Source organism: Ostrinia furnacalis, unplaced genomic scaffold, assembly GCF_004193835.3.
Source record: "Ostrinia furnacalis isolate ACB-3 unplaced genomic scaffold, ASM419383v2 OfSCF0373, whole genome shotgun sequence".
NCBI lineage: Eukaryota > Metazoa > Arthropoda > Insecta > Lepidoptera > Crambidae > Ostrinia > Ostrinia furnacalis.
Window position 1 is genome coordinate 664,963 of NW_021130612.1, and position 20,942 is coordinate 685,904.

Sequence of the window (20,942 nt, forward strand, 5' to 3'; positions counted from 1 at the left end):
CGGTAGTTTATCTATGAACAGTCGTGACTCTTGATAACAGATGCTCGAGATGATTCTTATCAGCATTGTTCAAATGATCCTTTTAACGCCGGCTGTTTAGTATGTAATACTGTTTAGGCTAGTGAAGACATTAGGTGAGTGATTAATTAATTCGTTTGTCAAACTTTTTTTTATTATCTTTGGACAATTTCACACAGCGCTATCTATCCCCAAACTATTTATAAGCAATTAATATGCTTGTGTTTGTAAGCGGTAATTAAATAAATTTGAAAGTGCTGATAAAATTTTTGAAAAGACTTGATTAATATGCAACTAGATTATTCACAAGTGACATCAATTCTTTCAATTTTTTCTCAAGAATATTTATAGTTACCGAAGAAAACGGGAATACTTTTTTATTCCTATGTTTTTTAAGTTAAAAAGTGTACATTTAAAAGATCTAATAAATTGAAATGAGCGAGTCAAATATAATTTAGTGGGTATATTGGCAAATTAACTATCATGTAAACGGTGCTAAGTACTGCTGTTTAGTGAATTTAATTTACTCATCATGTTGAGGGAAAAATTGTCATAAAATTTAAGCCAGCCAAAGTCACCAACCGTTAGAATAGTTAATTCAGGTATTGATAAGCAGTGATACATTCTAAATTATTTTATTGTGTTAGTATTACTTTGTTACGACTAATTAACGTCTACATTTAAAATCAAAGAACCATTAAATTTGTTGAATTTATCTTTAGTACAATATTTTTTCAGCCATGTTCCGCCTAGTCATAGTGGCTGCCTGCCTACTCATCTGCAGCAATGCTAGCGACCCAAATTACAGACTGAACACGACAATAAAACCCTCCAAATACGCTATCAGCATCATGCCATTCTTCGACACCGGTGACGAAAGAGCTTTCACCTTTAACGGTGACGTGACCATCACGTTCACCAGTGATGAGCCAATCAACCAAATAAAGCTACATTCACAAGACCTCACCTTCAGTAGCGATAACATCACCATCGGCAATTCTGCAGGAGCTGTGCCTTTGAATGAAACTAATGCATTGGAATTCGACTCCGCGTACACCTTTGCGCATATAAATCTCCAAGGCGCTTTGCAAGCAGGCGTTGAGTATACGCTGAGAATTTTATACGAAGGACCAATTAGAGAAGATCTGACTGGGTTCTACAGAAACAACTACATTGAAAAGGGAGTCAAAAAGTAAGTACAATACATGATTTCTTCGAATTAATTTGACCGGCCTTAGGCAAACAAAAGTATCAGTTTTGTTGTATATGTGACATACTTACGCCCGTATTCACGAACGATGCTTGCTTATGTGAAGCAGCAAATCGAACGCACAGCGTTGAATAGAGCTCTGCGATTGGTTTGTGTGTCACCCTGTGCGCGCATCCACGCGCACTGTGAGACCTCATAGTAATGTTTGTGAATACGGGCATTAGTCAATCTAAAGCTTTTTACAAAACTACAATAAAGATGTTTAAAAAAATGTTAGCCCTGGAAGTCTACAAGTTGCAATTGGTGTGCCTAATATTTTAATACCTTACACACAAGATAGACGTATCTTAAAATACAAGATAGGTAATAAGGATTTCAAAACAATGAATGTGCAATATCTTATAGCTATACCCCTACCTACATGTTCTTATGTATTTTAGTACTTGATAGTGTACCTACTCGTAGATAATAATATGTCAGATGTTTATCGCTTATTAGAAAATGTTAAAGGGTCCTCGAAAGAATCGTATCAAGGCATAAGCACTCGAGGATTACCAAGCGCGATAAGTGTTGCGAAATCTAAATCTAACGCTTGATTGCGTAAAATTTTCCTCTGGTGCAATAACCATTGCTAGACAATTAAATAATTTGAAGTGTATGAGACAACATTAATACTTACGAGTACCTTTCACTCCACCATTACGAGTAGATTACTATGTAGTACCTAAGAATTATGTAAAATGTATGATTAAGATTATGCCTTTCTGGCAAATTCACTTCATTTCTTAATTACTGTTATTCGATAGCTTTTCCAGTTTCAGTTTCATAGCGTCCTCCTCCTACCCGTTTCTTTTCAGCATCCTCCACTTTTATCGCTTTACAACACTTGTTTCACTGATATATTTTCACTTTAAAAAAAAAAATTTTTTCTTTTTCTTATGCGCTTTATTTTTTTTTTCATATTTTTTAGGGATAGTAAATTAGTAGAGCTACCTCCCCTAGCAATTTGATTCACCCGTTCTGGGACAGCCTGTATAAGGTGCAGATTGAAAGAAATATCTGTATAATGCTCGTACCTAGGTGAGCAGCTGTTGCCAGGTATTATAATCTAATCATAACCAAAAGTAACAAGACAACAGTAACAGTTAAAACAAACAATACAATCAAAATAGTGTAATAAAACGATATATGTATTTAAGTATCTTACTGTCTATATGCATCATGCAAAACATTTTGTAATTTTTGCACAAATACCTAACACGAAGAGATTTCAGAACTAATGTTCTACTAATGTAGGCAGATTTATTGACACCACCACACAAGACAAGAAAAGAAAACCGGCCAAGTGCGAGTCGGGCTCGCGCACAAAGGGTTCCGTAGCAGCAAATATAACCAAAATTACAGTTAAATCAACCTATCTCAAAAACTATAAGAGATACTTTGATCAAACCAAAAATCGTTGAAAGAGTTAATTAGCATGCATCACCTCTATTTTTTTTAGAATTTTATACCCCGTAGTTATAAAAATAGAGGGGGGGGGACATACTTTTTACGACTTTGAGAGCTGATATCTCAAAAACCGTTCACTTTAAGAAAAATGTTTTTTAGAAAACTTTATATCATTTTAAAAGACCTTTCCATTGATACCCCACACGGGTATGTACATCGAAAAAAAATTTTCATCCCTCAGTTACATGTATGGGGGGCCCCACCCCCAATTCTTTTTTTTACTATTTAGTGTCATAATTTTGTAGCGGTTCATACAACACATATTCCCATCAAATTTCATCACTGTAGTACTTATAGTTTCCGAGTAAATCGGCTGTGACAGACGGACAGACGGACAGAGGGACAGACGGACAGACGGACAGACGGACAGACGGACAGACGGACAGACGGACAGACGGACAGACGGACAGACGGACAGACGGACAGACGGACAGACGGACAGACGGACAGACGGACAGACGGACAGACGGACAGACGGACAGACGGACAGACGGACAGACGGACAGACGGACAGACGGACAGACGGACAGACGGACAGACGGACAGACGGACAGACGGACAGACGGACAGACGGACAGACGGACAGACGGACAGACGGACAGACGGACAGACGGACAGACGGACAGACGGACAGACGGACAGACGGACAGACGGACAGACGGACAGACGGACAGACGGACAGACGGACAGACGGACAGACGGACAGACGGACAGACGGACAGACGGACAGACGGACAGACGGACAGACGGACAGACGGACAGACGGACAGACGGACAGACGGACAGACGGACAGACGGACAGACGGACAGACGGACAGACGGACAGACGGACAGACGGACAGACGGACAGACGGACAGACGGACAGACGGACAGACGGACAGACGGACAGACGGACAGACGGACAGACGGACAGACGGACAGACGGACAGACGGACAGACGGACAGACGGACAGACGGACAGACGGACAGACGGACATGACGAAACTATAAGGGTTCCGTTTTTGCCATTTTGGCTACGGAACCCTAAAAAGTACCTATTTATAGGTATCTATTTAATAAACATAAATCATAATAATTAGGGGAAACAGTTTAGTTCAGAACATTTTCGTTCAGAATAAAGAAAGCACAAATTATTTTAGTCTCTGGGCATCAAACAACAATCCTGTCTAATATCAGGCCATGAAAGCCATATCAGACTATATTGAAGTCTGAAATTTTTAATTAGTCGTCATAGAACCTTCATTTGTCACATACAAAAGCTTCATCTACAGCTGTAGCTAAGAGTAGGCGCACAACGTTGATTTTTCGTCGGCCGATAGTTTAGTCGGGCAGTTGATCAGTATGGGCATGTATGGGAGTGCGCACACTACGCCGATTCGATTTGGCCGATTCTTCATACAAATTAAAATCGAGCACAACTATCGGCCAACTAAAAATCAACGGTGTGCGCCTACTCTTAGTTCTCTATATTTTCCTACAGAATAAAAAAGCACAAATTATTTTAGTCTCTGGGCATCAAACCACAACCCTGTCTGAAATCAGGCCATGAAAGCCATATCAGATTATATTGAATTCTGATATAAAAAAATCAGACTTCAATAAGTCTGATTCAATATAGTCTGATTCAATATAGTCTCATCATAGAATGCACCTTAATTTGCCACATACAAAAGCTTCAAGAACTGTAGATAAATGTGCCTAAGGAAGTTTGTAGATGTGTGCATATATATATCACATGCATGTCCATTACATAATCTTTAATTTCCAGATGGTTGGGGGCTACGCAAATGGAGCCCACGCACGCAAGAAAAGTGTTCCCGTGCTTCGACGAGCCCGAACTGAAGGCTGTGTTCACACTCACCATAATGCGCCCAGCTAGTTATAAACCCTCGTTGACTAACACTAAGATTGCTGCTACTACGGATTTGTGAGTATGGATATTGGTATTTCTAGGCTATGACGTCCATCGTCCATCCTCGATCCTCGAGGATTTATAGCAGAAATAGCTTTCCGCCAGCGGCTTCGCCCGCGTGGAATTTTGTCTGTCACAGAAAAAATTTTTCACGCGCGTTCCTGTTTAAAAAACCGGGATAAAAACTATCATCAAACTATCTCTATGCCAAATTTCATAAAAGTCGGTTCAGTGGTTTAGGCGTGAAAGTGAGATAGACAGACAGACAGAGTTACTTTCGCATTTATAATATTAGTATAGATTAGCATAAAGCAAACAAGTTAAACACTTGTTTGCTTTATTGGAATTGGAAAGGTTATTTTTAATTACAATATTTTTTCATTATTGGGTTGGGTACTGATTGGCCCATGTGCAGCCTAGTCGGGCCAGTAATAAAAAATACTAGATTTCATTTGATTTGAAAGGAACGGGCCAGTTAATAACTTTCCTTTTTCATTTATTTAACAACTAAAAAGACAAATACATTGTTGGGACAATTACTTTTGGATAGCTTGAAAAAACCACTAGGGTTTGATATAAAGCTAACGAGTTCACATTCATAAATTATTTTAACTGAAAATCCTTCTTCCAGATCCAATGGTTACGTCCGAGAAGATTTCCACCCGACTCCTCGTATGTCCACATACCTCGTTGCCTTCCTCGTCTCCGAGCTAGAAGCTCAATACTACAGCTCCAACAATTCGATGGAGTTCGGCGTCTTTGCCAGACCAGAAGCCACGAACCAAACTGAATACGCCTTCGACTTTGGCAAGAGGGTAGTTGACGCTTTGGGAGACTACTTCGGGGTCAACTACTACTCTACAAATAACCAGCTGAAGCTTGACCACATTGCGTTGCCCAATTTCAGAGCTGGTGCTATGGAGAACTGGGGTCTGGTTAAGTACAGGTACCTACAATACTTTTTTTAAATATTTCAACATACAATTTTGGATTTAATTTTCCGTCGCGTTTTACGTCACGAATACTGCACATGCACAACACTGTTGTAATAAAATAAACAATATTTAATTTTCTGATAGATCAATTTGCTATAGTTACCAATAATTTTTCATTCAGCTATTTAATCCTCCTTGCTATGGAATAGTAATAATAAAGCGATCATATTATTATTATTATGATAATTTAGTACAAGTTTTAGGAATTATCAACGTTGGTTTTGAGGCCAATTTAAATGAGTTTTCTGACTTGTAAAATTATTAAATTAATTAAGTGAATCTGAAGTCATCAATACTCACTGTATTCGTATTAGTCGGCCGTTTGGTGTAGTGGTTCGAAACGGACTACTATTCCGGAGGTAGCGGGTTCGATTCCCGCACAGTACAAACATTTGTGTGCATGAACATATTTGTTTGTATTGGACTGGGTGTTTTCTATGTATAATAAGTATGTATTTACAAAAAAAAAAGTATTTAAGTATGTTTATATCCGTTGTCTAGTACCCATAGTACAAGCTTTGCTTAGTTTGGGACTAGAAGCGCAGTGTAAAATGTCCAAGGATATTTATTATTATTATTTATTTATTAATTTAAACAGGGAAGCGCTTCTCCTGTACGTTCCTGAGGAATCTGGACCCTACTACAAATACCGGGTAGCGCAGATCGTCGCTCATGAGACCACCCACATGTGGTTCGGGAACCTCGTCACGTGCCACTGGTGGAGCAACACATGGCTGAACGAGGGCTTCGCGAACTACTTCCAAGATTACATTACTGCTTTGGTAAGAAAACTCTAATTGGAACACTTAACTCTCAATTTTAACTCAAGATTGTAATTGGCTGGAATCAGACTGACAGACTCTATAATAATTATGATATACAAGTTTCATTTACAAGTTTATTGTTCTTTAAAACAGGCGTGTCATAGACTTTGTGTAGAAGATAAAAATAACAATTAAACTGAAGAGTTTTCGAAAGTCGAGGCGATGACTAACACCCGTATATTTGAGTTTTATGAGTTTTTTTATTCACAAACATTACTATGAGGTCTCACAGCGCGCGTGGACGCACAGTGTCCCAAAAACCTATTCATAGATAATACTTGAGTGGCGGAGTGAAACACACGAACCAATCACAGAGCTTTATTCAATGTTGTGAGTTCGACTTCGCATAGTGTTGCTGCTTCACATAAGCAAACATCATTTGTGAATACGGGTGTAATTTACTTTGATGTCGTTCAATTCTTGTATTTTTAGATCGAGCCCGAAGTAGGTTCAGGCAATATCCTGGTCACCGGGTCGGTCTACGCGGCGCTTGATGCTGACGAGTCCCCTTCATCACCGCCCATCACCAATGACAATGTCTCCTCCCCTGCTGAGATCAGTGAACACTTCGGTACCATCACCTATCAGAAAGCGGGATCGGTGATCAGGATGATGCATCACCTTATTGGCGACGAGGCTTTCAGGATTGGATTGAATTCGTACTTGACTACCAAGTAAGTTGTAATACACTTAACCCATTTAGACTGATAATTATTTTTGTAAATAAATATCGTTTTTTCAGCAAAAACTTACAAAGGGAAGCCTAAAAATCATGAAAAAAATATTTAAAAAAATAATCCATAAATAGGGGGCCGTGGGGAGCCCGTACCATATAGGGTACAGTAGGTCTATAAGCAAGCAAAACATAGTCGTTGTTCAAAGAAGATTTTTATTTATTTTTGTATGATATAAAATAAAAATAAAATCACATGATCACTAGTATCACACTTGGCATATCTTGTAAGACGTTCTCTGTGATACTAACCACATTTGGTTCTTTTTTCCTACCTTCTCCTAAGTTAGTGAGGATAGCTGAAGAAGACCTGGCTTCTTCTGATTTGTTACGTTTAGTGCTATCCATAATCGCATTTAGCAACACGATGATGGAAATTTAGCAAATCCATCGAAGAAAACTCTGAGGGTTATTATTTATATTGACACTATCTTTATCGCCTAAATCTTCGTCAATCTGATCATCATTAGCGGTCATCTGATAAGACAGCAGTAGAAAAATACCAAGACTGCTTTATGTTTGCTGAAATTATCAAATTTTTCATGAGTTGTGGCAATATAGTGAAGCATCAATAGCCTAAAACAAATAAAAATAATAAATATTAATTATATTTTTTCGCATGACTTGCTCATGCATAGACCTACTGTACCTTATACGGTACACCTATTTTAGACTGGAATAAACCGTATAAAAATAATCTAAATAATATTTTTTTTGTAGTCATAATATCTATTGTACTCTATTTTTAAAATAAAATTGATAAATAACATAATTTACCATGAGTAATAAGAAATTATACCTTCTTAAATACATTGTAAATATTTTTTTGGTTTTCTGTCGAGGAATTTCATAAATATTTCCGAAACCACTTGTTAAAACATTTTTTAAAATATTTTTATGTAAAATAATCAATTTAAGCTTACCGTCACAATCATTTTTACAAATTAACAACAGTTTGGTACTTCAAAATATTTTCAAAAAGATACCGTACCACATAGGGTACGGTAGGGCTAAATGGGTTAACATCAAATAAACCGCACCTTCCGCGACGCGAACTTTAAAGATTTTCTTCTGACACAATCATGGTACCCCAACAATATTGGTGTTATTTGAAAGCCCAATAAATATCCTTCAAGAAAAATACCCCCCCCCCCTTGTCGCGGGAGGTGCGATTTATTTGATGCCGAGTGTAGCTATGAATAGTTTGGGTGGCTATTGCCCGTTTTCACCATCAATCCCTAATTTTTAAGTGACCCTTATGGTAAAATTTAACAGGAATTTCGTTTTCATAGGGGTCACTTAAAATTTAGGGATTGATGGTGAAAACGGGCATATGGCTAAAATACGGGACTATTCCCACCTCTCGTTCCCACCACTGCAACTCCTGTGTAGCCAGGATCTAGCTTGACCGCCACAAAAACCCAACCAATGAAGGTCAAGTTTGTCCCGGGGGAAAGTTAAACTGTCATTGGACCCGCAACGAAATTAATGAGAAGAACATAGGAGGAGTTCGAAATTAAGGGCATAATTATGGCTAGTAATAAAATTGCCAGGATTTTGACCATGCCAGCATACACCATAGCATAACACCGTTTAATGTTTTTGCAGTCAATTCCAAGCTGGCTACCCCGAACTGATGTATTCGGCTCTGGAAAAGGGAGTGAATACCACGAATTCCTTAGCATTGTACCCTGGTCATACCATTGGAGACATCATGAGCTCCTGGATTTCACAAGCTGGACACCCGGTGTTGGACGTTCAGGTCAATTACGAAGCGGGTTCCGTTACTTTAACTCAGGTACTGGAATACTTTTGATACCACCATTATGTAACTATTTTAAACCATGTATTAATAGAATTGGAGTTAAAGAATGTAGGAAACTAGTAAGGAATCAAAAGTGCGCCTTTAGTTTATAGAATTGGAGTTAAAGAACGTAGGAAAGTTAATTTAATTTATGCTTCAAACTAGTAAGGAATTAAAAGTGCGACTATAGTTTATTACATCACCTAGTTAGGTATTTCCTATTTATACAATAGCACATAAATTAACTGTGACTGTATTAACAAAGATAATCACAGCGTTTTATTTTATTGGAATGTAATTTGAAAGATGAAAATTAGAAAAATATCACATGAAAACTTTTTAAGAAGAAGAGGAAATACTTTAAGATAGTCAATATACAAAAAAATTAAACGTGTACCAAATCAGAATATGGCATCCATTTGTGGCACTGCGTTGATATTAGTGCCTAAAGTATTTTTTTTTACAGAGACGATTTTACATCAACGGGTCACACACATCGGATGAGACATACAAAATCCCGATCACATACACCACTGGTGACAACCCTAACTTCGTGAATACTAAACCAGCGTTCATCATGGAAGGAAAAACGCACACTTTTAACATTCACAACTTCACGCAAACCTGGATTATTTTTAATCTGCAAGAGACAGGTATGTTTTTTTCGTGTAGTGTATGGCCAGCATCATTATCTTTTTTTTTCAATATGGTTGTATAACTACGAATCGATTTAATTTTGATATTTTTTTAGGATTATACCGAGTAAAATACGACTCGCAGTCTTTGCAAATGATAATCAAGGCTTTAAAAGGTGGTGAATTGGAGAAAATACATTATTTGAATAGAGCTAAGGTACTGTTTTACAATGAGGTAATATCTGTTTGAAGACATCATGTTTGAAGTGATTTTAAGACAATATTTTTTTTATTTACAGATTATAAACGACCTATTCGCTTTCTACTTTGCCGATGAGGTGTCTTTCAGTACATTGAACGATGCTTTGCTCTACTTGCAATCTGAAACCGACTTCAACGTTTGGTACGCCGCAATCAGAGGTCTGAACAAACTTAGGAGTAGGTACCTGGGTACCGATACCGTAGCTGATATTATCGATGTAAGATTTTTATTAATTTAAAATCGAGAAAACTAAAAACTTGATGAACTACACTTTTAGCTGTTGGAACATAATTATCTAAGTTTTTGTAATTTAAGTTTTGTAACCTTTGATTACGTGTAAAATGTTATTCACAACAACACAAGTATTTTTGATAAATGCACTTCTACTCACCGATCGTTGTTCTGTCGATACGTCAATTTAATTGCTTCTGTAAAAGTAGATATCATAAATTACTGTCATAATAAACCAACCACCAATACAGCGAGGAAAGCTGTTGCACCAGACATCAAAATAACAAGAATAAACGCTATGCTACGCCAAGCTTAGTGTGAACAGTTTTCTATTGACTGTTGAAGTGAATAAAATAAAAATTTACCATTAATTGTAAATTTTAACTAAATGCTGTCAATTTTCTTCATATAAGCCTTACGATTCTACTTGCTACGATTGAAAACTGAATTTTTATTCTAACAGGCTCACACACTACATCTGCTGCACAATACAATCGCTTATTTAGGCTTCGAAGAGCGAGAGTCGGACGACTTTGAGACGATTCGCAACCGCATGCAAGTTTTGGAGTTGGCCTGCAAGCTGGACCATACGGAGTGCGTGGAACATTTCGTCGCTAAATTCAGAAACTTCGTTGACAATGGTGTAGTGTAAGTATCTTGCACCATACAATTTCCTATTTAGGTTTCGAAGAGCGAGAGTCGGACGACTTTGAGACGACTCGCAACCGCATGCAAGTTTTGGAGTTGGCCTGCAAGCTGGACCATACGGAGTGCGTGGAACATTTCGTCGCTAAATTCAGAAACTTCGTGGACAATGGTGTAGAGTAAGTATCTGCTGCACAATACAGCACAATTAACAACCCAGAAACGGATCGTAACCGTATCAACTCGAGGCGGTCACTATTCTTTGTATGAAACTCCGTACTACAACGCACTTATCCGCACCGTAACGTAAACGAAAGACGAAAGGCTGGGAAGATACGATGTTGATCCCTTTCCGGGTTGATAAGTGTGCTATGACCTTACGGCTTCGAAGAGCGAGAGTCGGACGACTTTGAGACTGCAGCTGTCCTGTAAAATTGACTATGCGGACTAAATTCAGAAATTTCGATGACAATGGTGTGGAGTGAGTATTTTTGGCTGTCAGAAAAAATAATGTGATAACTAGCGGCCGTACGCTATCAGCAATTGCAATTAAATATTTAGTTTTGAGGAAAGGGTACTATAAAGTGACAAGAGTATATCACGTAGCTAGAATACCTATAGTTTTAAGTGTAGAAAACTGTACTCGTTTATATGAGATGCAGCCTTGGCTTCCTCGTTGTCCTCGTTATGGATAAAAATACCTAAAATATTCTAATTTATCAAGGAAAATATTTTAAGTGTGTATACAATCACCACGGTCATAAACCGAAAATAGATTATGGCTGACCGTCTTTAATCTGGAAAGTGTGTTAATATAATAAACAATAATCGTTACGAAGCCGCGAAACGCGCTGTAAAGCGTATACGATGATAGCACCACAAGATGGAATAAACTTTTGTTTGAAGAGTTATAAATAGTAAAACTTACGATTAAAGTTTCTTCTATGATATTAATAAGATGGGTTAATGCTGCTAATGGATTTGAGAATAAAGTATTTGATTTTAGGATGAAGAAGAGTAAAATAATGTTAATCAGGGCCAATGAAGTTCAAAAATATAGGTATCTAGATATTTTATGTTGGATCAATACAGACATGTTACGTATGTACTCGTAGGTAATCTACTTGAAACTAAACAGATTTTGTTTTATTTACAAGTGCATAGTAAATACTTAGCTACCATGTAGGTACTTGAGTAGTGTATCTACGTAGTTAACATCTTTTATCATCATCATTATCACCGCCCTTGGCAGTCCACTGCTCTACGTAAGCTTCCATCAAATATCGCAACAAAGCACTATCTCCCGCTCTGGTGAAGGTCGCGGGAGATGCCTGGATGCGAGCGTCACAGGACCGGTCTTTGTGGAAATCCTTGGGGGAGGCCTTTGTCCAGCAGTGGACGTCTTTCGGCTGAAACGAACGAACGAACGAACGAATCTCCCGCTGTATAAGTATTTGTCTTTGTCTTTATAATATTTTTATTCCTTACCTCCAGGATCCCGCCCAGTCTACGACCGGTCGCATACTGCACTGGTCTTCGCTACGGTACTGGTGCTGACTACGACTTCATGTGGCAACGCATGTCCACCACCAACGTAGCTAACGAAGCCCGGCTCATCGGTGAGGTCCTGGGCTGCACCACTGACGAAGCTAGCTTGAAGAAGTAAGACATAATGTACTCACGTCTAGGTTGTGTCACGTGTATGTTACACAATGCCCTAAATGCTTAAGGTGAAGGTAGGGTTGCCAGGTCCAACAACACAAAAGCCGGTCTGTGCTGTGCCGGACATTTCACCCTAATAAAAAGTCACCTGGCAACCCTAGGTGAAGGGAGAACGATTGGTGCCCCTGGTCCTGTGACGTTTAAGCTAAAAACCTTTACCACGTCACTTTTCATCTGCGTGGCAGCGCATGCTCATGCGCAGGTTTTTGTTTTTTATTTATTTTGTTAATGTCAGTCACTAAAAATGTTGACAGTTGACGATTGACATGACTGATTGATTCCCTTTCTTTTTTTCTTTTTTTTATTTTATTTCAATGGACTATGACTTTAGCCACGGCTTGTTCCTACTCGTATATAATAACAGTATTGATGTTAAGATGGTCCAATATGGCTGAAACTGTAAGTAGTAATCTGGTAGTGATGGTGGCGCCCTCCTGACAGTATCATGGCTGGGTTGGTTCAATGTTGGGCATTAGTTTATGTCTAATAATATTAGTTGTCATTTTTTATTGTTGTATGTTTTTGTATTATTTATTTTAGTTTTTTTTTTGTATTTTGTTTTCTTTTTTGTTTGTGTGTGCTGTCTGTGTTAATTTAAGGCGCATATTCGTGTAGCTCACTCATCCCTCTGTACTCCGCAATGCTGGTCTAGTATTCGAACATAACCGGGAGGAAAAGACCCGAAGACATGACAGAGTGTGCATATTGGAGTCCTGTGTTCTTGTAGTGGCGAGTCGAAAATATCGGTTCTCGAGTTCTAAACTATACAGGGTGTTTGGCGGAAGGTTAGACAAACTTCGTGGGTGTATGTATAGGTTAGGTCATTTTAAGAATACAAGTTCGCCCATTTGACCCCTAGTTTGTACTTTTGTTACACTTTGGCGGCTCGTAACTAGCTACCCAATCATTATCTGGATCTAACATTTATTTTATTTGACTAAAGACATAATATTCGATATTACCTAATATTAAATAAAAAAATCGGTTGAAAACACGCAAGAAAAAAAAAGCAGTTTTCAGGTCAAATTTGGGAAAAATTTAAATAAAAACAAAGTAGTGTGTTTGTGGAATAATTTTACGGAAGTGGGTGTAGTCGCACCACATTTTTTTCAAACGATTGCGGCTATTATCCTACACGCTTTTTCATTTTCAATTTTTCTTGTTTCCAATATTTTTTTTTTAAATTTATTTAAATAATGTATAATGCTATTATACGCCGTTTAGAAAGACGATAGAAATCATAAACTTGTGCATCAGCAGCCTACCAACTGGTCATCAACATCTGTCATTACGGCGATCTGTATTTGTTGCCTTGTCTCACTACACTATGGCTGTGCTATGGCATTCCTATGCTGGGTTGCACCATCTTACTTTAACTTTGACAAACGTCAAAAATCTGTCAAACTCCATACAAAACACACCGGTTATCACCATAGTTAGGTGGTGCAACTCAGCCTTAATTAGAGATTCTAATAATTATTATTAACTAAATGTTTGCTCTTCGTTACCTCCAGGTTCCTAGTTTCAATGCTGGAGGAGAACAGTCCCATCATGTCTCAAGATCTCACGGTCCCCTTGAGTGGCGTGGTGGGTAACCACAGCCACGTACACATTGTGATCGACGGTCTGAAGAACAACTTTACACTGTGGAGTAGCATGTAAGTTTCATTCAAGAATAACCGCTGTGTGTAAACAATAATGGTCATCATTACATTAACTATATCTGGGGGCACGGCAGTGCCCCCACCAAGTCGAGCACGGCCGTACCATCCTTTTCTCGAAGCAATTCAGGCCATTTTCGACCGCCTGTAACTTCGTTCTGGATAAAACTAGAAGGCTGAATTTTCATTAGCTATGCAGGCATTGTAAAGACACGGTATATTTCAAATTTCATTCAATTTGAACCAGTAGTTTAAGAATTATAACGGGTCAAAGTTACTTAATTTTGTCACTCACTGACTCACTGACTGACTCACCGATCATCAAAACTCTAAGGCACTTCTAGCAGACCTAGAAGCTTCAAATTTGGAATATAAGTAGTGTTTGGTGTATGAATCAAGGAAAAACTAAAATATTTGGGGGCACGGTAGTGCAACCGCCAAGTCGAGTAAAATTTTTCATTTTCGGTCCAGTTTTCTAGATACATAACTGCTGTCTACAAAATACAAAAAGAAATGAGATCCCATCAAAAACAATACTTGTCAAAAAAACCAAGTCTCGCAACTCAGTTGTTCTACGGTCAAAAGTTGTGAGATCCATGTAATACCACAGAATAATAATAAGTACTACGTACAGAAGTTTTACTTCGCGAAGGTATTTAAAAAAATGTATGCTCAATGTCATTAACAATATGGTGTAATTTAGCCTGTCTCAAGTGTCTAGCACCATTTAGTTGACAAAAGTCAGTGATCGGCACTGCGCCGAAGCTATAGGGCTGACTTCGGTAAAATGATGTGACGTGAGGTGCCAAACCGCGGAAAATGGCGGAGGAAATACATGATTTAGCATGAATTATCATGAATAATATTAACTACTTATTTATCTCTCAGTGTCTTGATGCAACTTAAAAAAGTACATTCTGTGTTTCTATGATTATTTAGGCAGTTAAATACTGCACAGTATTTGGTACACCATTTTCTTAATTTTCTTCCATCATACACAAGAATACGCGTGCGTGAGTCAAAGTTCGCTCGTATGTGAGGCCTTGTCGAATAGTATCCTGTAGGTGGGCCATCGTGCGTGTTTTGTTTTCGATTTAAACTCGCGGAGATGAACAGGCCTGGTAATACCAAGTCCAGGCCAGGAAATCTTTAACGTTTTACATAAATATATTGACTTGGCCATCGCATGAAAACACGTGTAAATTAAATTATTTAGTGCGATGGCCAAGTCAATAATTTATGTAAAACGTTAAAGATTTCCTGGCCTGAACTTGGTATTACATGGATCTCACAACTTTTTACCGTAGAACAACTGAGTTGCGAGACTTGGTTTTTTTGACAAGTATTGTTTTTGATGGGATTAATTTGTTCTACGAGTATTTGAATTATCAATAATGTTAGTTCATCTCACTCTTGCTTAATACGTTTTGTTTATTTAGGAACATTTTTTCTTCCTTTGTAACCGTCATCGCGTCAGTTCTTCGTGCCTGTTTTTCGTTATATTGTCACAGCAGCTTGCCAATTTCGTATTGCTACTCGTATATCAGTAACATTATTGACATAACGGTTTTTATATCTCATTTAACCTCTTTTTGCAGCTATCCATCAATGGATACGGTCTTCAATGCAGTGGCAGGAGCTCTTCGAACTGAAGCTGAAATAAATGAAGTAAGTATAAGGGCAGGGAATTCAATACTTCTCTAAAATCCTAGTAAATTAGGCTTATTAAGTTTTTATCCCGTGGCTATTGAATACAATATTGAATACACGGCCGTATGGTGACGGCAGAGTAGAATACATTTTATCACCAACCCCTACTCTTCCCAAGGGTGTGTCGTAAGAGGCGACTTAGGGACTACACATCAAACAGAGAACGGGCAGCAGCGCTCTCTGAAAAACATCAATCTTTGAAACTGCGATCTCCAACCCGCCTGCCAAGCGTGGAGATTATGGCAAAACCCTCCACTATAGTGGAGGAGGCTCATAGTCCAGCAGTGGACTGTAAAGGGCTATTGATGATGATGATTGAATACAACGAGTTTACCTTATCCAATAAAATAAAAATAAAAAATCCTTGTTATGGCTGTTTCACATGTCATCAAAATGCCCCCTCAATCTAAATAGTCCGCAAACAAAGTGTCACACAAACCATCCACTAATTGCGAGTCGGCCTAAATGAGCGGCCGCAAACACTCGGCGCCGAGTGTACATTCATTACAAGGGTTCTTTGTTTGACTTTTCCGCGGATTTGCTGATACACAGGTTCTCAAACCTCAGAAGTTGCAGAAAAAAATATTAATAATTGTGCTAAGTATTAGACTAAGCGCTAGTGAACGCCAGACCTACGTTATGAAAGTTTGTCACAGCATGCTCCTAATATAGGTAAGAACGTTGGTGCATCATGAAGTTTGGGTCATCGTGGCTTTGGCAGCTACCCTTAATGATTGTCTGGCAAGGAGTTGGAACGAGCAAACTTTCAGTTTTTATAAAATAGCGTAGGTCTGGCGTTCACTAGCTCTTAGTCTTTCTGCTTATGTTACAACAATATAGATAACAATTACTGCATCTTCTACTAATCGTTCGTTCGTTCGTTTCAGCCGAAAGACGTTTACTGCTGGACAAAAGCCTACCCCAAGGATTTCCACTTCTACTAATACTACTTCACAAACATTTTAGGCAAAATGGGAAAGGGCCAAAAACGTAATCAGAGACACTCTTTAAAAACAAAAGAGACTATTTAAGTAAATTGCCTTCACTTTGGGAAACACTGGACTAATGAAAGCCCATTACTTTTGCCATTTGGGGACTGGCACACGGAAATAGAAGGGGCAAGACAATGTTATTGATTAGCTTTTACAACAAGTAGGTTAATTTTAGGCAGGTGTTTTTCAGAAGAATAAAACCGAAAACTGTAGTATACGTTCTGATCCAGAGTTAATAAATACCTTTGTTAGAAATAACTACTTAGGCTGGGTTGCATCATCTTACTTTGACTTTAACAAACGTCAAAAATCTGTCAAACTCCATACAAAATACACCGGTTATCGTTATAGTTACGTTAGGTGGTGCAACTCAGCCTTAGTCAGTAAACGAAATTATTATGTTTTTAATGGTATTGGTAGATGTTGGTCTAGACAAAGTGCACATTATAATCGCAAATCGGTTGAAAATGGTCGAAAAACCTTCTTTTTACCCGACTGCGTCAGAAGGGTTATGTTTTTGCATGGAGTTTTGACGAAATTGATTTTCGATTTGATCAAAAAGTGCAACTTGTCTAGGGGGCCAGGTCGCTTGGAAACAGTGACATTGTGACTTCAGTGAGCCTTTAAAGGAGATCCTATATTGCCATCAAATCCAGATTTTAAGATGTAGAGGACTGAGCCTGAAAACTAAGCATTTTATATGAGTTATGATGATAATCAGCAGCATAAATATGCTCTACCATGACCTATAATCTACGTATCCAGACTTCCGGAGTCACTTCAATCAGAGTTATTAAAAGTGAAAGTGATTTTCAGAGCATTGGCTGATGGCCAATCGCTTAGTCTAATTTCTTGTGACCTTGGCCGCGACAGATTTAGATTTGGCGCCGGCTTTGATACCTGGATAACATTGCAATTGGTTTGGAATTTTAATGAATTTTGATCATTAAATTGATTTTCACAAAGGCGAATATTATTTAGGCATCTAAAATGATGTTACGCGCCTTGAGTACATCCAAGTTCAAGCAACACCAGTAGATAGAATAGGTATAGCTCACTGAATGACAATAAAATGAACTCTGTGATCCAAAGTTAGACGACTTATGAATTGGACGTTTTTTTGGGTAGTTTTATTTGGGGTTTTTTATAGGCGTTATCTACTAAACCTGGACAATCGATTTATTTACGTTCCTAAACATAATGATGACGATACTGTTAAGTAGAGAATACTTTTAATAGGTAGAGGTGCGAATAACTACGTCGTTCTTATAAACGGAGTCAAAGTTTTTAATATATTGTCACACAGTTTATCAGTTAAACAAGAATGTTAAAATTGAATATACTTTGGAATATAACAAAAAAATTGGTAAATGTAGAGTTCCATTGCATTGTGTTGTTGTAGAACATAATATGTCTCACTTGTGTAATTTAAATTACAATGACATTTAGGTGTTTTATTAATTCGTACTGGCCTTGCTGTGTAGTATGGTTGTATTAATTGGCAGCAATTTAGTTTGTTACTATAAAATTAATTGTTTGAAAGTCATTTTCATTCATTCACTTATTTATTGCTATTCAATGTTCTAAAATACCATTCAGATAATTTTAAGGAAGAATGACTAGTAATAAATCTATCCCTTAAACTAAAATGCCATAAAGTGGCAAATGGCTACTCACACATTATTCGGTCAGCTGCTAAAAGCGCGCCAAAACGCATGTGACCCGTTATTTTTTATGTTTTTTTTTACAGTTTGAATCCTGGCTAAACTCCTGCACAGAGTGCGGTGACAAAGATGGCGCCCTCGCCACTCTAGCCTCAGGCAGAGCCAACGCCATGTGGGTGGAGAGCCACAAAACCGAACTGCTTAACGCATTCAAGGGCCATGCGGTGGCGCTGCCGTCGTCTCTCGCCCTGATCGTCTTATGTTTGGCAGTCTTGAGACTCAACTAGATATCACACATGAATCCCGATTCATTTGTAAGATGAGATTTGAGATAGGTTTGTGTAACTTTACCTATTTTAATTGTTTTAGTATGAAGACTGTTGGTGCTTTTCAGATTTTAAGAATAATGTATGTACGTGCTTATAGTTTTGATAAATGAAGAGATGTCGCTCCACTATGTTGTAGATAGTCTTATCTATAAGTTTAAAACTTAGACAACAGGTACTTACAAACGTAAACTAAGGACAATAATTGTGTATCGAATTGCCAAATATTTTATGATAATAAAATTACTTTTAAGCTCTTCACTTGTTTTTTTTTTAATAACGAAAAAAATAAGTCTTAAGCTGAGTTGCACCACCTAACTTTGACCGTAAATATAACGAGAACCGGTGCTTTTTGTATGGACTTTGACAGATTTTTGACGTTTGTCAAAGTTAAAGTAAGATGGTGTAACCCAGCCTTAATCTCAGCTAACGATAGCAAGTTTGTGTACTTGTTTTTAAATTAAAAATTGCTTATTAAACAAATTATTCAAACAAACGTCCACTTCGCAAACTTTACGGTTTTTGAGATCTTACAATATAAATCATCAATGTAGGATTTTTCAATGCACATTACCTACTAATTTATCAATTAGTAATTACTAAGTAGGATTACAAGAAATTATGCAGTCATGTTCTTAAGAATTTAGATCATTGCTATGTCAAGGCTTTTTACACATTTACCTCGATACACTGTGTCAGAGTTGTAAAAATGATGTAATTTATTATTGCCATATTACATTGTTATGAATAACAATTAGATCACAGATTTAAAGAGAAGTCATCGTAGGTAGGTATGTTAATAAGTAAAAAAGTTGTCTAAGCTTGAAGTATAACATCATTTTAACAGTGCAGCTGTTATGACTTTTATTTTCATTTGTTTTAAAAAAATGCAGCCAGTATCCTTGCCTCTTTGCTTCGCGGACACGCTTTTATTTTTGAGTACCAACACAAAGTTTTTTTTCTTTGTTTGGTCAAGTTTGCGTTTGTTGTAAAAATATCTGTTTATTTTATAGGAAATAAATAATAAAAATAGCTCCCTAAATGACAATTCCTTGAACTTGCAAGTCCTGAATATAATTTATGTCCGTTTTCACCATCAATCCCTAATTTTAAAGTGACTTCTATGGTAACACATAATAGGAATTTTGTTTTTATAGGGGTCACTTAAAAATTAGGGATTGATGGTGAAAACGAGCATTAGACTCGTAATTATTTAAAAATAAATCATTTCACTCGAGAACTTTCCTGCCCCAACGGCCATCGTCTCTACGAGCTATGTGCCCCGCCCACTGCCACTTGATTTTAGCAATTCTGCGAGCTATGTCGGTTACTTTGGTTCTCCTACGGATCTCCTCATTTCTGATTCGATCACGCAGGGAAACTCCGAGCATAGCCCGCTCCATCGCCCTTTGGGTGACCTTGAGCCTTCTTATGAGGCCCATAGTAAGCGACCACGTTTCGGATCCATATGTCAACACTGGCAACACACTCGAGTGGCGACCACGGGCTGGAAAACGTAGCGTGGGCAGGCCTCCTACTAGGTGGACCGACGATCTGGTAAAGGTCGCGGGAAGAGCCTGGATGCGGGCAGCGCAGGACCGTTCATTGTGGAAAACCTTGGGGGAGGCCTTTGTCCAGCAGTGGACGTCATTTGGCTGAAACGAACGAACGAACGAAATCATTTCAATTCAGAATGACTTTACCTTGCGGAACCCTAAACATCTTGCACCGATCATATAGCATACGTGCACTTATTGTAGCATAAGAATAACGGCAAGATTTCTTTACGAGTGGGTGGTAATCTCTAGGGGACAATAGAGTGCTATTACCGGCTCTACCCACAGGTCTATTTGGGGTCTACGTTCAAAACTAATAAGTTTATTCCATTCTATTGTCTCTCTCATATTTAAAAGGAATCTAAAGTGTGTGTAAGGGACAGATAGAGTTAAATACAATGGAAATGGTTGTGCTTAGTAGGGACTCTAGTGGAGTTGATTTGTGATTCGTGACGAAGTGATTCTTCCCGTTTTCTATACATTACAAAAGTCGAAGCACACAATGACATGAAAAATGTATTATGAGACCTCC

At 38.0% G+C, this 20,942-nt stretch overlaps 1 protein-coding gene across 1 annotated transcript; it reads left to right on the forward strand.

The window, feature by feature from the left end:
• The first annotated feature begins 44 nt into the window (after window positions 1-44).
• LOC114361563 (membrane alanyl aminopeptidase) lies at window positions 45-19,111 on the forward strand. The gene is made up of 15 exons (XM_028316640.1): window positions 45-134; window positions 757-1,210; window positions 4,507-4,665; window positions 5,282-5,596; window positions 6,244-6,427; window positions 6,902-7,143; window positions 8,811-9,000; window positions 9,473-9,659; window positions 9,758-9,858; window positions 9,941-10,120; window positions 10,598-10,782; window positions 12,274-12,441; window positions 14,016-14,159; window positions 15,761-15,830; window positions 18,615-19,111. The coding sequence occupies exons 2-15, from the start codon at window positions 759-761 to the stop codon at window positions 18,813-18,815; spliced, it is 2,778 nt and encodes a 925-aa protein (XP_028172441.1). The 5' UTR covers window positions 45-134; window positions 757-758; the 3' UTR covers window positions 18,816-19,111.
• The last annotated feature ends 1,831 nt before the right edge of the window (window positions 19,112-20,942 follow it).

Bases quoted from the DNA above. Each gene is read 5' to 3' on its own strand.
- LOC114361563 (XM_028316640.1), top strand. From the start codon at position 759: ATGTTCCGCCTAGTCATAGTGGCTGCCTGCCTACTCATCTGCAGCAAT. The intron at 10,121-10,597 runs GTAAGATTTTTA...TTATTCTAACAG, and splicing joins CCGTAGCTGATATTATCGAT to GCTCACACACTACATCTGCT. The intron at 15,831-18,614 runs GTAAGTATAAGG...TTTTTTTTACAG, and splicing joins CTGAAGCTGAAATAAATGAA to TTTGAATCCTGGCTAAACTC.